Source organism: Ctenopharyngodon idella, chromosome 3 (assembly GCF_019924925.1).
Source record: "Ctenopharyngodon idella isolate HZGC_01 chromosome 3, HZGC01, whole genome shotgun sequence".
NCBI lineage: Eukaryota > Metazoa > Chordata > Actinopteri > Cypriniformes > Xenocyprididae > Ctenopharyngodon > Ctenopharyngodon idella.
In genome coordinates this window covers 34741214-34760213 of record NC_067222.1, presented here as the reverse complement: position 1 = coordinate 34760213, position 19000 = coordinate 34741214, and the positions used below count along the sequence as shown (strand labels likewise).

Below are 19000 nucleotides of genomic sequence, written 5' to 3'. Positions count from 1 at the left end.
TTATGTGTTCAGGCAGGGAATTGGACGGCCAGACTGGGCACTTTTTGGCCGTGTGTTTGACCAAAATGAGACGGTACTGTTCAAAGAGAAGTTTGCCAACTCATTTGAGCAGACAAAAGTGAACAAAAATCACATCGAACCTTTCATACAAGAGGAGGTGCAGGTGAGGAGGCTTATATACATATATGTTATTATAACAAACATAGGTTCCTCTTTTATACCTATGACTTCCATCATTCTTAGGGGCCATTCACACTGAACGCATTTTTCACAATGCACGGCATCCTGCAAAAGACACAAGATGCGAGCCCAACAGTCAAACACTTCTGTCTAGCATGTGTTTACATATAAAAACAATGGAAAAGTGGTCCAGCAGAATTGAAAAAAGCGTTCTGTGTGAACCGACACTTAGTTGAAACAGTTTCAGATCTTCTTTTTTATACAGTATTATTACAGCCCTCTAGTGGTCAGTTTTCACTTTTAAATCATTTTATTTGCTCTCTTTCTAGCTTGATAATGTTTTCCGTCTTTTCTACAGACCCCCTCACTCATATCTCCTCAGCCAGTGTCAGCTGAGCAGTGGTCATGTGATGCCAGAGCTCTCTTCGGTGGAGTCTGTCTCTTAGGGGTATCACAAATCGTTCTGGATGGTGTGGATGTACGAAGGGGACGAGACATGGTCACTCTGAGTGATGGTCGGCAGGCGGAGTTATGCACACTTTCAGTGAAAACATGGCTTATTTCAGAGGGTGAGGAGTGTGAAGTCGCCCCAGAGAGCTTGGGACAGTTTAATGAGGGCAGCACATACGCTACACGCTGGGCGTACAGCTTCACAGCATTAGGTGAGTTATTGCATTTATATATCTTTTACAACCCGAATTCCATAAATGTTGGAACATTTTTTAAATTTGAATAAAATGAAAACTAAAAGACTTTCAAATCACATGAGCCAATATTTTATTCACAATAGAACATAGATAACATAACAAATGTTTAAACAGAGAAATTTTTACAATTTTATGCATAAAATGAGCTCATTTCAAATTTGATGCCTGCTACAGGTCTCAAAATAGTTGGCACGGGGGCATGTTTACCATGGTGTAGCATCTCCTCTTCTTTTCAAAACAGTTTGAAGATGTCTGGGCATCGAGGTTATGAGTTTCTAGAGTTTTGCTGTTGGAATTTGGTCCCATTCTTGCCTGATATAGGTTTCCAGCTGCTGAAGAGTTCGTGGTCGTCTGTGACGTATTTTTCTTTTAATGTTGCTCTAAAACCTTTATATACACCTTTCAGCATTTATAGTGCCTTCCAAAACATGCAAGCTGCCCATACCGTATGCACTTATGCACCCCCATACCATCAGAGATGCTGGCTTTTGAACTGAACACCGATAACACGCTGGAAGGTCTCCCTCCTCTTTAGCCCGGAGGACACGGCGTCCGTGATTTCCAACAAGAATGTCAAATTTGGACTCGTCTGACCATAGAACACTTTTCCACTTTGAAACAGTCCATTTTAAATGAGCCTTGGCCCACAGGACACAACGGCGCTTTTGGACCATGTTCACATATGGCTTCCTTTTTGCATGATAGAGCTTTAGTTGGCATCTGCAGGATTGTGTTTACCGACAGTGGTTTCTGGAAGTACTCCTGGGCCCATTTAGTAATGTCATTGACACAATCATGCCGATGAGTGATGCAGTGTCGTCTGAGGGCCCGAAAACCACGGGCATCCAATAAAGGTCTTCGGCCTTGTCCCTTATGCACAGAGATTTCTCCAGTTTCTCTGAATCTTTCGATGATGTTATGCACTGTAGATGATGAGATTTGCAAAGCCTTTGCAATTTGACGTTGAGGAACATTGTTTTCCACAATCTTTTTATGCACTCTTTCACAGATTGGAGAGCCTCTGCCCATCTTTACTTCTGAGAGACTCTGCTTCTCTAAGACATGCCTTTTATAGCTAATCATGTTACAGACCTGATATCAATTAACTTAATTAGTTGCTAGATGTTCTCCGAGCTGAATCTTTTCAAAATGTATTGCTTTTTCAGCCATTTGTTGCCCCCGTGCCAACTTTTTTGAGACCTGTAGCAGGCATCAAATTTGAAATGAGCTCATTTAGTAGATAAAAGTGTAAAATTTCTCCCTTGAAACATTTATGTTATCTATGTTCTATTGTGAATAAAATATTGGCTCATGTGATTTTGAAAGTCTTTTAGTTTTTAATTTATTCAAATTTAAAAAACATCTCAACTTTTCCGGAATTCGGGTTGTATTTAAGTCGGCATGAAATGAAAATTCACTTTATTTTCTATACGCATGTTATAAATCTTGCATATGTTGCACATGTTTCATTTTTTATGTCTTGATCTCGCAATATTCAACTGAAATGTCATAACTGGACCATCCGGTGAAAATGACAGACTTCTCTGGTGAAATATGCAGGACTTCTCCAAATGTTTATTCTGCTTAAACCTCGCTCATGCAGTCTCGTTGTCACAGTCAGTTGCAGCAATATGAGATGTTGAGGCAGGATCTAATTGCAGCAGTAATGTTTATTAACAATACAAACAAAATAACAGACAAGCAGGGTATTCAAGAAAGCAAATTATATGACTTACCTGGGTATGTTTACTCAGAGTAAGCTGATAACCTCAACTTTCGGTTCCAAAATCTGAGGAACTTTGTATGTAAGTAGCTATAGCAGCTTCTCAGAAGATAACCTGCTCCGGATTATTGCCCTACTGACGAGGCTCCAGTGGGCGTGACATTTTTTGCTCAATAATATTAAATAAAGCCATGTTTATTGTGCTCTAATTTATTTCTTTTATCCTCATCTCGCATTGTGGATCTGTACTCAAAAGGTGGCGATATGCACTAAGAATATAAATCACCATTAAACAAAAGAGAAAGTATGGCACGTTACTTCTTAGCTCCTGTTTTCATGGTGACTCCTGAATTTGGCGCTCTGTTGAGAATGTTTTTGTGTGGTCATCGTTAACTATGAGTTTCATACTCTGAGTTGACTGATCTTACTCCACACCGTGGTTTTGGAACCTGCATACCTTGAGCAAGCAAGGTTTGGGTTAATCAACTGAGAGTTCAGGGTATATGCGACTGTAAGTTTACCTTTCTGAAATTCCCCCCTGGAACACAAGAAAAACACAGGAGTAAATCAACCAACTAAACGGAAAGGAGAACGGACAAAGAAACAACTTACCTAGAAATCATGGCAACTAATAAACAGGGACTAAGGAAACAAGAACTAACACATGTAAAACTATATATATATGATAAAATTTTTGAAAATGAATAAGTTTGAGAATTTAAATGCATTTATTCTCCTATTATTTCACAGGGGATCAGATGGCAAGAGGTCAGGAACGCTCTGCTCTTTTCATCTGGAAGGGGCGGCACTCCAATACCAGTGGGCGGGAACTGTCACCAGCGCTGACCAATCAGTGTAGTTCTCAGGTGTTTGTAACAGAAGGGGAGGAGCCACCCTGTTTTCTGCAGCTGTTCCAGGGAGGAATGGTGATTTATAGAAAACACAGCAGAGACACAGGTCTGGTCATTGCAAACTCTAATACTCTTCCCTACTATGGATCCACTTATTCCATCTGACAATGTAGGTTTGGTATGTGTTTCAGGAGGCTGGCGTCTGTTCTGTGTGAGGGGTGATGTGTCTGTGGAGGGCAGTCTGTTGGAGGTACCATGCTCCTGCTCCAGTCTGAGGTCTCGTGGCTCATTGGTCTTGCTGAACAGCCAGCAGGGGGCGATCTACCTGTGGCATGGCTGCAAAGCTCACAGCAAAGCACGTCAGGTGGCCAAGCAGACCGTCCAACGCCTCACACAGATGTGAGCCACACCTTTAACATTATGTATAAAGTATCATATAAACACATGAAACACGATGAATGATGCACATTGCCAGATTGTGATCGATGTGATTGATTGTGATGAATAGGTGCCCACCTGAGCTGAGTCTGAGAACTGGCAGCTTTATGAATGTCCAGGAAGTGGAGGAGGGGAAAGAGCCCACAGAATTCTGGAATGCTATTGGACCACAGGACAGGAAGTCATATGACTGCATGCTACAAGGTGTGATGTATAACAAATCATGTTCAATCATGTGTGAACTTTCTCTGTCATGCAATGAACATTTGCAACCATTTTTCACAAGAGATGTTCTATACTTTGTATTCCTTTCAGATCCTGGTAAATTTAACTTTACCCCCCGCCTTTTTCACATGAGTGCCCAATCAGGAACTTTCAAAGGGGTGGAGCTCATTAGCCCCTCCCATGTTAATGGAGTAATTACAGCAATGCCTTTCTTCCAGGATAAGTTATATGCTGTGCCACATCCAGGTGAGAGCAAGCAAGTTCACATACACAGAAACACAAGTGCACATAAAGGCTTTTCACACTTCACTGAACCACAGGATAACTTGTAACGCAGAGTTAAAGTAATGTTTTGTTGATGAGCCTGTGTTATCTGTTTTTGGCGGTTGTTATCGGGGAATAATGCTGCCTTCACGTGCTATCGGAAATTTGATAATTCCCAATTCTGAAGTCGTGATTACGAGCTCATCGCATTTAACTTTCGAAATTGGAGGGCGTTCATTTGCAATTTTTAAACTAGTATTTCCGATAATTCCGAGAGCATGTGAAGGCAGCATTACATACCGCTGGATGGCGCGATTGGCCAATCAGAATCAAGTATTCCACAGAGCTGTGTAATAAGATACAAATACAAATAACTTTGGTGTTCCCTGACAAACAGAATGTAATATGCATTATTTTTTTCCTCACACTGCTGTGGTGTTGTAACATTCTCTCGGCAGCACTCTTCCTGCTGGATAACTATCTGGAGGTGTATTTATGGCAAAGTTGTGAAGCTTCAGTCTCACAGCACCCCCACTGGGACAAAGAGAAGAAGTGCGCCATGGAGACTGTCTTACAGTACTGCAAAGGTGAGTTTGGATTGGGCGAAAAGATATAAGGGAGCACAGATGCTGTTCAATAGCCTTCTGTTTCTGTTTTGTAAGCTGTTTTTTGTGTTTTGTGTTCAGAGAGAAATCCCAGACGGCCTCCCATGGCGTACCTTATTGATGAAGGAGCAGAGCCTCTCACCTTTACTAATATATTCCCTTCATGGGAGATGAGACTGACACAGGGAGTACAGGTGAGTGAGGACAAATCATCATCATCATCATATACTGTACATGAGTGAGTGCTTATATGATTTACACTAAAGTCTCATTTAAATATTTGTTTGTGTTTTCTTCCAGGACTGCACAGTGTGCAAAAAGCTGACTTTGGTGCAGGATGCTCTAGCTGCCCTGAATAAGACCCAGTTTCCCCTTAAGGATCTGCTCAAGAGACCTTTACCTGAGGGAGTGGATCCTTTACACCTGGAGAACTACCTCTCTCAGCACGATTTCAAGGTCTAACACTAAAGCATAATATAGATACAATATGGTTGAGCTTTGAAAGTATCGCAATAGCAGCTTTTTTTGTCATCAGTTATTTTTACACTGCATTTTGAATCTAAAATTGTATTTTATATGCATATTTAATTTATATCAAGTGAGTCTTGCGTTGCCAAACCTTTGATTTTTTTAATGTCATTTAAGGGTGGTTTTATTTTAAATATATATATATATATATATATATATATATATATATTTGTTTACATATTTAATAAATAATCATTTAAAACAATTAAATATTTAGTTATTTAATTAATTTAATAAATTATTTTACAGACATATACAACTATTCAAAAGTTTGGGCTCAGTAAGTTTTTTTTTTTTTTTATACTTTTGAAAATCTTTTATGCTCACCAAGGCTGAATTTATTTGCTTAAAAATACAGTAAAAACAGTAATATTGTGAAATACTGCTTAAGAAACATTTCTTATTATCAATGTTGAAAACAGTTGCACTGCTTAATACTTCTGTGGAAACCGTGATGATTTTTTTTAGGGTTTTTTTGATGAATAGAAAGTTCAAAAGAACAGCATTCATTTGAAATAGAAATCTTTTGTAACATTATAAATGTCTTTACTGTCACTTTTGATCAATTTAATGCATCCTTGATAAATAAAAAGTATACATTTCTTAAAAAAAAAAAAAAAAACTTACTGACCCCAAATGTTTGAACAGTAGTATATTTCAGAAAATAAAGCAGAATATATATGTGGATGTCTAGTTAACTACAAACTAAAGTCTTATAAAACTAAAATTTTATAAATAACTTGGTTTCCAGGCAGAATGAAAAAAAAGTGTGGCCTTTAAAGTAAGCCAATCAAATTAATGCTCACCTGATTAATAAAATAGAGGCTAATATCAAGTAAACTATTAAGTCTAACAGGTCATTTTACTATCTTCTTGAAGGAAAAAAAAAAAAATCAGGGAAAGGTTGAAGTAACTGCCCTGTTTGTTTGTTTTAGGCTGCTTTAGGAATGACATGGAATGACTACAACTGTCTGTCAGATTTACAAAAAATGGACCTGAAGAAAAGCAAAGGACTTTACTGAGTGTCAGCAGCTCTGTGACCTATAGGCTCAACAGGAAGCAATATTTTAACAAGATATGTTTGGACATGTTCTTGATGGCGGTCATGTGTACAGTGTAACTGTGAGTGTGTTTAACAGTGAGTGTCTTTTGGTCTGCTTCTCTTCAGTCTGCTGCTTCTTAATGTCCAGCGCTCATTTTGGCCAAAAGCTTTCTGCTCAAAAGCTAGACAAAACCGTTAACTATGACTTTGAGAAATAGCTTCCATGTTTTTCTTTCTTCCTCCCCACCCTCCATTGCAGCTGTTTCTCTTCCCTCTTTCTTTATCTATTCCTGTCTGCCTTTTATCTCTCCTCTCTACACAAAGTAGCACATGTGAATAAAGGTCTGATTGTTTTACTGAAGTTACAGTTGAATTTAGTACTGTTTATTTTAAAATAAAAAAGGTTATGACATCTTTTCAGTGTGAAACTTTTATTCAACTTTACAAATCTCAAATGCAACAAGAATTGACAAAATAGAGGAACAAGCAAGAAATGTCAGTAACAATATTGCAAAAATCCCAAACCACAGCAATAGGAATCAAAAGAGGAAATACTGATAGTCAACAACAGAATGAAATGAAATATATTCTTATTATTGAAACTGAATATATGATTGATATCTGTATTTAATACATGAATTACAGAATACTGTATGTGTGTGTGTGTGGCTCCTGAAAGTGTAAAGTGTAGTGGGGGGTTGAGGGAAGGAATTAGTGTGGATTTAGACTTCATGTGACTCTAGTGAAAAATTACAGGCCACGTCTAGATAGCAGATGGACAAGAGTGTGAGTGAGTTTTGCTTGCTGCATAACTGTTCACATCCAGCTAGTTACACTGTTTAAGTTTGGGGTCAGTAAGATTTTTTTTTTCTTTTTAAAATGTATAAATTCAGCAAGGATGCATTAAATTTATCAAAATTGACAGAAAAAACATGCATAGTGTTATAAAACATTTCTATTTCAAATTAATGCTGTTCATTTGAACTTTCTATTCATCAAAGAATCCTGAAAAATCACAGGAATAAATTACATTATTTTACTGCATTAAATATATTAAAATAGAAAACAGTTATTTTAAATGGTCCTAATATTTCACAATATTACTGTTTTTACTGTATTTTTGATCATCAGTCTTGGTGAGAATAAGAGATATATTTTTTTAAATCTTACCAAACTTTTGAACTGTAGTGTATACACCATGAGAGAAAAATACCATCTAATACAAAATTATTATATCAACATAACATGTGATTGTATTATGTAAATATCTCTTCAAATTGTGAATATTTACTATTGAATAATGACTATATGTTATTTTTGTTGAGTTTGATATATTGACTATATACAAACTGATCTGCAAATGAGACTGAACTGGAAATAAGGAAATCAACCAGAACTTATATGTTTTAGAGAGAGAGAAAAAATAAATAAATACGAATGACTGTTTATGCTAATAATTAAAATGAGTAAATAATGCGTGAAAACATAGCATGTATTATTTTAAAACAATACACCATGTAGACTTAAATATGAGACAAGTGAAAGAAAAGGTAGACCTTATTTTGTTTATATAAAGGTTTAGCTTACAAACTTAGCAATACCATTTAGCATATTTGATTTGGTTTATACATTCATGTTTTTGATTGTCTACTATATACAGTCAAACCAAAAATTATTCAGTCGTTTTTGATATTTTTTGGTATATTTTTTACTAGTGGGTGCAGGACGCTATAGTTCATTTATGTAATTGAGGATAGCAAAATAAAGTAAACTGTGACATATTATACCCAAAAATTCTTCATACAGTGGACTACCAGTGAAACTGATAAAAAAATTTTATGGAACCAAAATGGAACCAAAAATTATTCAGACACTTTGACCTGACCATGTTTTGCTGAAGTGTTATCTGACATAATTAAGATTAATTTTTTCTGACACAGTTTAACTCTGAGATCTTGTCATATTTTATTACCATTTTTTTTAAACTATAGTGAATAAACTGTATTAATGAATTAAATTTTCAAGGAGTTTGAATAAATTTTGGTTTGACTGTACATTTGAATCCAGCATGAGGAAATATCAGATAGTATGACCACCAGAGGTTAAACTGGAACGTAACAGATAAAATGAAATATACAGTGAAATAGAGAAAGAAACAATATTTGGAAAGCTAAGGTGCCTTTCTCTTTCATAGCACGGATGTGCTGAGGTTTTGTCCACTAAATTACATACTCTTTACAGGTGCATACATAATAGTGTGTGTACATATAAAGTCTTGTGAGTGATTCAGATTGACTGCTCCCTCTCTGGCAAACCTCTCTCTGGTTCAGATGCTAAAGCCGCCTCTCTCAACACGACCATGTGATCCTCGGCTGCATGCAGTGATTGGTCAATCCAGTCCAGGCTGCCAGACATGTGACAGGCGTTTCGTGTCACCAGTACCAAGTGACTGACCGACAATAGTAATGCTGTGGCCCTGGTCCAGAAAACAAGTTGGCAAAGTCAATGCACTTCTTTGCAGAAACTTAAAGAAACTTCACCCAAAAATGAAAATTCTGTCATTTATTACTCACCCTCATGTCGTTCCACACCCGTAAGACCTTTGGAACACAAATTAAGATATTTCTGATGAAATCTGAGAGCTTTCCGTCACTCCATAATTTAGGCTTTTATTCACAAACATTGATCAGCAAACACAAACAGAAGCTCAACTGAACCTGCTTGACGCGCGAGAACAAACCTCTTGCTGAAGCTCAAACGTGCTGCGTAACACGAGAATGAACCTCATTGGTTCTCACACGTCAAGCAAACATGCTTGAGCTTCTGTTTACCACAACTAATGTGTGTGTTTATGAATGTTTATATGTGAATTAAAGCCTAAATTAACTCTCTTCGGTGTATAAAATGATTGTGTCTCTTCAGACTGAACTGCTCAATTCATATGGATTAGTTTTACGACCTCATTATGAACTTTTTGAAGCGTCAAAGTGTCAGTTGCAGAGCTGTCAATGGAGGGACAGAAATCTCTCAGATTTCATCAAAAATATCTTCATTTGTGTTCTGAAGATGAATGAAAGTCGTACGGGTGTGGAACGACATGAGGGTGAGTAAATGGTGACAGAATCTTCATTTTTGGGTGAACTAACCCTTAAAACAAACAATTGACCCTGCTAGCATATGAAGTTACCTGGCATCCAGAAGAATGGGGTCCAGCGGAGGGTACATGGATCGAACCACGTCATCCACCCTGTGATGGCACAAAGTGTCAGTATCAGCACTCTCATATGTGTCATATCAACTCCTCAAACTGTTTACCTTGGGCTGATGCGTTTGGCCACGGTGATGATGTCATTCAGGCTGGCTGGTGCTTTGACCTTTGCTCCAGAGCCCATTGTCATGGCGACTAGCTTTTCGGTGAGAGTGTGGCATATCTGTACAGAACCAGGACGCTCATTCAATTAAACCAAAGGAAAAATTCTGTGTATAATTATACTTACACTATAGTACTGTTCAAATGTTTGTGGTCAGTGAGATTTTTTTTAAAAATTAAAAAATTATTTCTTAAAGAAATGAATATTTATATTTAGCAAGGATGCATTAGATTGATCAAATATGACAGTAGAGCATTTATAATGTTACAAAAGATCTCTATTTCAAATAAATTCTGTTCTTTTGAACTTTATAGTCATCAAAGAATCTTAAAAAAACAGTTACCACAAAAATATTAAGCAGCAGCGACTGTTTTAACATTGATAATAATCAGAAATGTTTATAATGATTTCTGAAGGATCATGTGACACTGAAGACTGGAGTAATGATGCTGAAAATTCAGCTTGGATCACAGGAATAAAATGGAAAACAGTTATTTTGAAATTGTAAAAATATTTCACAATGTTACTTATTTTATTTTATTTGATAAAATAAACGCAGCCTTGGTGAGCATAAGAGACCTAAAACATTAAAAAACATGTAAAAAAAATCTTACTGACCCCAAATTAACCATGTCTTTAAACTAGGGCTGGGCGATATGGCAAACAAATAAAATCTTAATTTTTCAGAACGATTGACCGATTCACGATTTCGATTTATTTATTTTTTTTTTAACTGTTTAACTAGTCACCTTAACTTAACTACAATATGATTTAAGTAACATTCTCTTTATTAACAATCTGTTTAAAAAAAAGTTCCATTCCAAGTGCACCACACATGAAGTGATCAACATGGTGTAAATGTAAAACAATTTGTTAAATATCTTTGCAGAAATATGCCTGAAATATGAAGACAAATGTTGTACAAATTTATCTTAAACACATCCTACTCAGAAACAATATAAAATAAGAAAATGCTAAACATTTCTTAGCCAAAAATAGCAATAAATAACACCAGTAATAGGCTATTAACAGCAAATGCGTTGTAAAAACAGAAAACAGTCACCATCATGCAAACATGAAATATCAAACAGGTTTACAGTTGTTTGCATTCCATTGCGCTATTTGTACTTTTTTTTTATGTTTGGCGGACATATTTAGGTGTTGCACTTGTCTCGCGTCTTTTGCAGCGTCTCACTCATGAAACGGCATTGTAAAAACACGGCGGTCAAGTTAAAAAAAAAAAAAAAAAGCTCAACTCGCGTTTAATAACTTTGCACTTTTTTCTCATTCCACTGCCTGCCTCTCATTTTTATAACGCAATAACGGATTTCTGAATGAACAGCCGCTTAAGAATAGTGATGTCTTCTCCGTTCATAGAGCGTCACATGAGAGCGGTTAATCAGGCGCGCCGGCGCCATCGTGAGGTCGGATCATTTCCTTCTCCTAATACGGTTATCATTGCTGTATTGTCAACATGTCTAATTGAATGCTTGCTAACATTTTTATTCAAAATCGCGATTTCTCGATTCAAAACATAATAAAATCGAGGCAAAACATAAATTCGAATTAATCGAAAAAATCGGAAAAAACGCCCATCCCTACTTTAAACATTAATTATATTATTTTATAGAGTTCATGTATTTGATCTTAAAATTTGAGCACAAAATCTACCTTCAGAATTGCAATGCAGTGAGACACAAGACCACTGAGAGAAAGAGATACCAGTAATATGTTAACAACAGAATATTATTATTAATAAAAACATTATGGTTGTGAACATGAATGTGGAGAGAAGGCATACGAGGCATCTTCGATCCAGTCTTCGTTCTCCAGCATGGCCTCAATATGAGGATTAGTGATGACAACATCATCCAGCTCCAGCTCTGATGGTTCACTTTGAGTCTCCATCGCTCCGATCAAATCCACTGTGGGCCTAAAATATATTAAAAAAAGAAGAGTAGATGTTTTTTCATGTCTCAGAATGAAATGTTGGAAAGCAAAATGGTGATGCCTGCTTAATCCTGAATGTGGGAAGGAGGTCATGTCTTATTCTGTAGTGTACACTTAGAATACATACTTAGAATCAAACTGGTGCAGAAAGTCCGGAGGGTGGCAGTAACGATGGCGGCACACAACCACCAGTGCCACAAATGATGCCAAGAAGATGGTGGCGAGTACACCGATGGCCACGATCACCACCGTCTCCATGCTTGTGGTGATGATGAACGAGGATTGTCAAAAGATGCTTGTCTGGAGTTTGGAGTTGCAAAAGCTAGACGTTTCTGAGGAAATAAATATAAGAAGACTTGTGTTTCATATCAAAATAATAACTTTTTAATTACTACAACTCTTATCTAACTATCTATCTATCTATCTAAAATTTATATTAAAACTTATTTTCTAGTACAGAGCCATCAGAGCTTGGTTTTATCCTTGTGTTGCCTATAAAGGAGCAATTTACATACAGACTTTAGTAATAGTGTAACATGTTGAGTAAACAATGTCTTTTTGAAAACATTTCCTCCCATTTACTCTCCTTATGCTTCACTAAATACAGAGATAACAACTTGATTTATACGTTTATCTTGATCATTTCACTCTTATCTAGACTCTTTTCAACTGAATATGTAAAACTTCATTCAGACTGTCGTCTCATCCTCTCACTCTATGGCCTCTCTGATGCTTACAGCAGTCTAAGAGCTGTTTATGCATGTAAAATGAATGAGTGTTTTTGTGAACCTGTGTCTGATTGTGTCTTTGTAAGGGCCACACCTATCAGACCTTTGATCAGTCAGTCATCAACTGCTCACACTGTATATGTGTTAGTCTGGCACCATGTGTCTGTATCACTGACATTAATGCTGTATGGTGGGTTTGCCTTGCCCTTTAGTAAAAACCAGAGGCAATGCTGGATATTTCAATTTAGGCACGGAAAGCCTGTTTTTAAAAACATGTTTTTGAACACAGATGGCTTTAGGATTACAATTGGGCCTATATCCCAACAGTCTTGAAAACTTGCTTTCTATTTCACTTCTAATCCCAAAAACAACAAACCGAGAAATATTGTTCATTTAAAGCATTTTGTCTTTTCAGCGATTCAATGCTTATTCAACATGAGCAGCAGTTACAACACATGAGAAGTAGTATTTCGATCAAGATGATTATGTGAAATTGTGTTTTGGAATGCTGTAATTCCCTAATCGGATTAATTTGAACTCTCCTGGCCGTATCATACTGTGCACTCTCCATAGGCTCTTATTCAAATTCACCCAGGCGTTCAGAGACACTGGATTAACCTTTACGGTTTTGATGAATACAATGTATTTTGGGGACACAAAAACAGTTATGTTATCACAAATTTTACACCATGTGAAAGGAAACAGAGAAAAACATTGCCTTGCTAAGGAAGCTGGTCTTTAGTTATAGATACATAGCCATTATTTTGATATCCATGCAGACTCGAGTTCATGCAGCCCAAGTAAAGCAATTAATAAAGAAATGAATGTAAATACAAAGAACAGCTTGGTAGATTATTTACAAATTGTAGTCTGTAACTGATTACAAATTACATGATTAAAATTATTACATATTTTAGGTAATACAATCAGACTACTTTTAGATTACTTTTGACCTAATTTGTTTATCACATTGATTTGAATAGGAAAATCTTATTGATATAATATATTGATATACCATATTGATATAAAAATACAAAGAGAACGAAATTATATTACATATTTTTGTTATCAACGACATGAAGTGCATTAAACATTACATTACGTCAGTGTTTCCCAAACTGATGCTCGTGAAGGAACTGCAGTTGATGAAAAGCTAATATTGTAAGTCATTAAAATAAAAAATAAAAAATAATAATAATAAAAAAATAAAACAATCACTTTTAAAGCTACTGCATATTCACACATCTGCACTGAAACAAAGAAAGCTCTATTCTGACCAAATCAGCTAACAGCCGAACACAAGGAAAGTCAAACTGATATGCTTATAAGTTAGTGTTATTTAATTTAAATATCATTAAATTCAAACAAAAGAAAAACGAAAGCCTGTTTTCTGTCTGTCACTTTTGACTCACTTAATTTTTTTAACGTTATCACAGTAAGTTACAAATCGCTTAAGTATTCACATAGGTCAATTATACAGTCATTTGCTATTTTAGTTGTATTTTATGATCTTACCTATATATCTTTTCCATTTTATGGCGTTTGTCCCACGAAACAAAGCGCGTTTGGGCTGAACAGGCGGAGACGGCACGGAGATCTCCAGCGCGGGAGCGCGCAGCAGAGCTGCGCTGTGAACTTCGCTCCTGCCCGAGTCGCGCGCTTACATCCACAGACGTCAGCTATTTTGAGCCACCAGGTGTCATTCACGAGCCTTGTGTTGTCGAGCCCATGCGGGTTTTTCCATATTGCGCATGAGCAATACCTGGGGGCAGTTCGGCGCGCTTTGCACTATGGTACGGTGGATATACAGTTTTTAAAGCACGTGTGTGTGAGAAAGTGACAACGAACTAAGTCATTCAATCACTCAACTTTTATTAAAAAGATTCCGCAGTCATTTGCTTTGTAAATGGACATTTTGAATGCACAACAGAAACACTGAATTTTAAATGGTCCAAGCACGACGAACAGAGAGAATTATGCCATTTCACAGCTCTTCTAGGAGAGAACAAGCTAACTTCATCTCTACATTTAAAAAGCACAAGAAGCTAACCACATTATTTAAGTTAGCACTTTAACATAGGCTATGTATATATTGTTTCTTTCACTCATGTGCAAGCTGCATGTTAATATGAGAATCTTGAGACATTAGCAATTCACAATGTCCAGTTTATGCAACAATTTTTTTTTTAACAATGTCATTGGTCCAAATTCGTGAGAAGGACATTTGTGTGGAAGTTAAAGTCACAAATGGCTGAATTTTTAACATTTAAAAACATACACTTTGCTAGGCAACTACACCACTAATCCATCCCATAGCCTAATATAAGTAATATAAAGTAAAAAGTAAAATAATCTGCATGACACATATGGTAAAATATCACATTACAGTCACAAAGTTTAATCTGTTTACAATAATATGAAATGAAAGTTGTATATTTTGACTTCATTTGATGCTGGCATACTCAGAGTGCTCTTCCATGACGGTCTGTTTGTCAGCTGGTTTGGCAGAAGTCTTGACATGGACAACAGAAGTGTACGTCACCTCATCCTGGAGAGAGGAGATAAGATTTAGTTAAAAAATACCTACATGTAGCTACATATTCATTTATGCACATACACATAATACACTCTGCCTGACCTCATTTTGATCTTGTTTTAAGTTTTGTCCTTGAGTTAAGCTATCAGGAATTACATCAGCCTAAATAAAGAGACATCATGATCAGAACACACACATACAGATGCTGCTCTTTATTTCATTCAGCTAGTAAATACATACTCACACGCATGACATGTACAGTATCTACATATTAAATAGTTATCTGAATGAGTTACAGAGAATTTGTGCTCACCTGATTCTCATTTTCATTACACACTAGCACAAGTCCATCATTGGTCATCTTTTTGACATCTCTCCTTCCTAGAAATGAACAAATCTTAGCCAAATTGGTGTGAAATATCAGACAAATCACCAATTTAATGATGGTGTGGCTAAAAAAATGATGGAGGTGAGTTTATAATAATTGAAGCTTAAAGTTCTACATTTTACATCCTTTTGACATATGTATTTTACTTTTAATATTTCATATTAGTTCAAAGATAGTATATAAAATTTAAAATAAAATATAAAACTTTTCACTTTAAATTTGTGCTGAAAAACATCAAATGCCATGTGATAAGTAAATCATTTTAACATTATTTTAAAAAATCAAAAGGTTTTTGAGGCCAGTCTTAAACCAATTTGTACTATTACCAACACGTGTACTGTGTGTGTGTGTGTGTGTGTGTGTGTGTGTGTGTGTGTGTGAGAGAGAGAGAGAGAGAGAGAGAGAGAGAGAGAGAGAGAGAGAGAGAAAGAGATTGTGTACCTCTGCATTTCCAGTAGATCAGTGCCAGTACTGCTAGTAACATTACTACTGGAAGCACTGACAGCAAAATGAAGACTGAAAAAAAAAAAGAAAAAAAAAACTCTCTCACACACACACACACACACACACACACACACACACACACACACACACACACACACACACACACACACACACACCTTAAAAATACTATGTAGACACTTTGAGAAAACAGGCAAAAATACCAAAAAAGTTAAAAAAGAAAATGATATTTAAAGCATTGAGGCGGTTACGTACGTTTTTTGTTGTCTGGATCTTCAATTGGATTTTCAATTTGTTCTTCTGTAAGGGTTAGTTAGGTTATAAGGTTATTGCATGAACAAAAATGCCAGCCATCAGATAAACAACAGAGGATATATTATTAGAACTTTGTTATTTTCAACAGCTTTTTATGAACAATATTAATACAGTAACGAAGCAACAGCACAGAAGAAAATGACCTTGAACACTGAGTCTGATGTTGACGTGTTGTTGTTGAAGCACAGAGCAATGATATTCTCCCTGATCTTCTGTGTTCAGGTCTGATATGAGTAGAGAGAGATTTCCTGGAGAGGTTTCATTCAACAGTTTGACTCTACCTCTGTGTCTCTCACTCTGTTCATTTGGATAAATTTCTTCAGGTTTTGTTTTGTGTTTAGTGGAGTATATGTCCATGTAAGTTGTGGAGGTTTGTCCTGTAGTTCAGTACAGGAACAGGGCAAAACTACAGACTCTCCCGAGTGTCCCGTCACCGTGACCGTCTGTTTATTCTGGTCCAGATCACACCCTGACAACACATTCACAACAGTTACTGACATTTACATTTACACTGCACTTTACTGAAAGAAGAAAACATATGCTGCATTTTGAGAGATACGGGTTTCATACAAAAATATTCCATTTACCTTTTATCTTTACCGTAATGTCTTTATAATTTGTGTCTGAAGTCTCACACCTATATAACCCTTCATCCTTCTTTCTGAGGTCAGAAATGAGCAGAGACAGATTTGCTGGAGAACTTTCTTTAAACAGCTTCAGTCTGCCCTTAAATTTTTCATCTTCAAAAACTTTAATCCATCCTGTTGTGTAATACCAGGTGAATGTCTTTACTGTAGATTGAGGGTCAGTACAGGAGCAGGGCAGCAGGACTGATCCACCTGTGTAACCTGTTACTTCTTCAGACTGTCCATGACTTGAAAGTTGACAACCTGCAGACAGAGAGAGTTTCTTTCAGAACTGATAAATGTTAGATTTAGAGATTAACATCAGGAAGAAAAGTTTTATTACACCATCATTGAATAATAATTCAACATGCTTAAAAATGAAATAAAGTTTCACAAGTCACATGATAACAGACTCAATCTGAGCTTTAAGTTCTGCTCAGGGTGTCAGAGGCTGTATAACTATATGACAAATATTCAGTTTAAATTAAAATTCACTCTACTCATCTAAATCAGTGTTTCTGAACCCTGGTCCGGGAGTACCACCAGCACTGCACATTTTAGGTGTCCACTTAATTAAAACACCTGATTCAACTCATCAGCTCATTAGTAAAGACTCCAAAACCTCAGATGGGTGTATCAAACAGACAAGAGAGTTCAAAGTAGTATGTGCACATCCAAAATAACTCAGACAGGTGCTCAATCAAAAATTAACCTTAGCTAAAATACAAAAGAATCGGCTTGCCTGATGAAGACCTTGTGGTCGAAACATTGCAAGTTAATAAATGTCTTTGGCTACGTTCACTGTCTGTTTTTGGGATTGACAATCGCATTTACTTACAGGTGTGAGTCTCGAAATGTCCCGTTCACATAGAACTTACAGTTGCGTCTCGAACCCTGTCTGTATGAACGTGTCAAGCCTGTATATTCTCTTACTAGTAACCATAACGACAGTGACCAACGTAATATTAAATATGGCGACGACCATAAAACTGAAAAGTATTATCACTTTTGATATGACGAGAGTAATTGAACCGCGAGTTCATCCATCAAAACTTCATTAACCTAACTGTTGCACATGTTACGCATGTTACGTCCTTTGCGGCATTTGAATTTGGAAAAGAAACACAAAACTGACGGGAGCCGCTCCGGTGGAGAACAGTGACTGGATCTACTGGGATACACTGCATGATTTTTGGCTGTCCCAGACGAAAGATTGCCATCGTGAAACAATCGTGGTGATTTCTGTGATCGTGGCTCTTAATCAGTGGTTCTATGTCATACAGTGAGAGAGGTTAAAAGACGGCCGTTTTCCCGGTCTTGCGACCAAAGATAGCCTACAATAGTTTTCTGACAGTGTCCGAAATTCAGCCTGATCAACGCACTTTTGTTTGAACTTGTTTGCTGCTACGAGCCACGTCTACTGACCAGCCAATGAAAATGCAACATGAAATCAACACGACATGGCGCTAAAACTTAAAACTGCTCAAACTCTTTTCTCTTCTTCTTTTGCAGCTTTCTTTTTATTTTCAACACACATAAAAATTACAACTGCCAAAGTGTGATTCAACATGGTATTTTTTTTAACCACTAGCGCATGCTGATGACGTTTTATTCTTTTAAAAATTCTTTTAATCAACTTTTATTTGTTTTATTGCCTACGAGTCAACAGGTGTCATTATCGTACAGTCTACATGCATGTCGTGCCCGAGTTCAATTGGATCCATGTCGCACAGTGTGATTTGTAATGATCTTAAAGGATTGCAAAAATCGTGCAGTGTATCCCGGGCTTTACACACAGCTCACATCTCTGTCGCAGTAAGTTACCGAAAGAGAAACCACACACAAAACACCTTAAAAGAGCATCTCTCTCTGACAGACAACTAGTTGTCCAGTCCTGTTCCGTTCACACAGCGCGGATTTTCTGAGAATGCGGTTGTGAGTCCTGAAAATTTACGGGTGTGAGTTCGGTTATAGAATGCGGTTGTCACACCCGTAAATAACCATACTGTATGCGAACGTAACTGTATTAAGGGCTCAAATACAGGACTGACAATCGTATTC

General features: G+C 36.7%; 3 protein-coding genes across 21 annotated transcripts in view; 1 reads left to right on the top strand and 2 right to left on the bottom strand.

Annotated features, from left to right (window-relative positions):
* svilc (supervillin c) overlaps nucleotides 1–6979 on the top strand; it is a 31820-nt gene extending 24841 nt beyond the window's left edge. For all 4 annotated transcript variants that reach the window (XM_051886821.1, XM_051886820.1, XM_051886819.1 and 1 more), the window contains 10 exons: nucleotides 13–163; nucleotides 539–842; nucleotides 3361–3567; nucleotides 3653–3860; nucleotides 3970–4103; nucleotides 4215–4370; nucleotides 4847–4975; nucleotides 5075–5187; nucleotides 5294–5449; nucleotides 6457–6979. In XM_051886821.1, coding sequence (XP_051742781.1) covers nucleotides 13–163; nucleotides 539–842; nucleotides 3361–3567; nucleotides 3653–3860; nucleotides 3970–4103; nucleotides 4215–4370; nucleotides 4847–4975; nucleotides 5075–5187; nucleotides 5294–5449; nucleotides 6457–6543 — 1645 coding nt within the window. In that variant the 3' untranslated portion in view covers nucleotides 6544–6979. The remainder of the gene's footprint in view (nucleotides 1–12; nucleotides 164–538; nucleotides 843–3360; nucleotides 3568–3652; nucleotides 3861–3969; nucleotides 4104–4214; nucleotides 4371–4846; nucleotides 4976–5074; nucleotides 5188–5293; nucleotides 5450–6456) is intronic.
* A 1135-nt stretch (nucleotides 6980–8114) lies between these two features.
* The window catches only part of tmem98 (transmembrane protein 98), a 35866-nt gene continuing 24980 nt past the window's right edge, over nucleotides 8115–19000 (bottom strand). The window contains exons 1-7 of one of the 2 annotated variants that reach the window (XM_051886844.1): nucleotides 14128–14295; nucleotides 12012–12216; nucleotides 11736–11867; nucleotides 11606–11639; nucleotides 9879–9994; nucleotides 9751–9810; nucleotides 8115–9039 (exon numbers count right to left, since the gene is read on the bottom strand). In XM_051886844.1, coding sequence (XP_051742804.1) covers nucleotides 8850–9039; nucleotides 9751–9810; nucleotides 9879–9994; nucleotides 11606–11639; nucleotides 11736–11867; nucleotides 12012–12142 — 663 coding nt within the window. In that variant the 5' untranslated portion in view covers nucleotides 12143–12216; nucleotides 14128–14295 and the 3' untranslated portion in view covers nucleotides 8115–8849. Of the gene's footprint in view, nucleotides 9040–9750; nucleotides 9811–9878; nucleotides 9995–11605; nucleotides 11640–11735; nucleotides 11868–12011; nucleotides 12217–14127; nucleotides 14296–19000 lie in introns of those variants that run through there. The other variant, XM_051886845.1, reaches the window with a different exon arrangement.
* The window catches only part of LOC127508683 (polymeric immunoglobulin receptor-like), a 69368-nt gene continuing 64835 nt past the window's right edge, over nucleotides 14468–19000 (bottom strand). For 9 of the 15 annotated variants that reach the window (XM_051886823.1, XM_051886826.1, XM_051886831.1 and 6 more), the window contains exons 4-8: nucleotides 16254–16298; nucleotides 15978–16052; nucleotides 15462–15529; nucleotides 15251–15310; nucleotides 14468–15160 (exon numbers count right to left, since the gene is read on the bottom strand). In XM_051886823.1, coding sequence (XP_051742783.1) covers nucleotides 15056–15160; nucleotides 15251–15310; nucleotides 15462–15529; nucleotides 15978–16052; nucleotides 16254–16298 — 353 coding nt within the window. In that variant the 3' untranslated portion in view covers nucleotides 14468–15055. The remainder of the gene's footprint in view (nucleotides 15161–15250; nucleotides 15311–15461; nucleotides 15530–15977; nucleotides 16053–16253; nucleotides 16299–19000) is intronic. The other 6 variants (XM_051886833.1, XM_051886834.1, XM_051886835.1 and 3 more) reach the window with 3 other exon arrangements.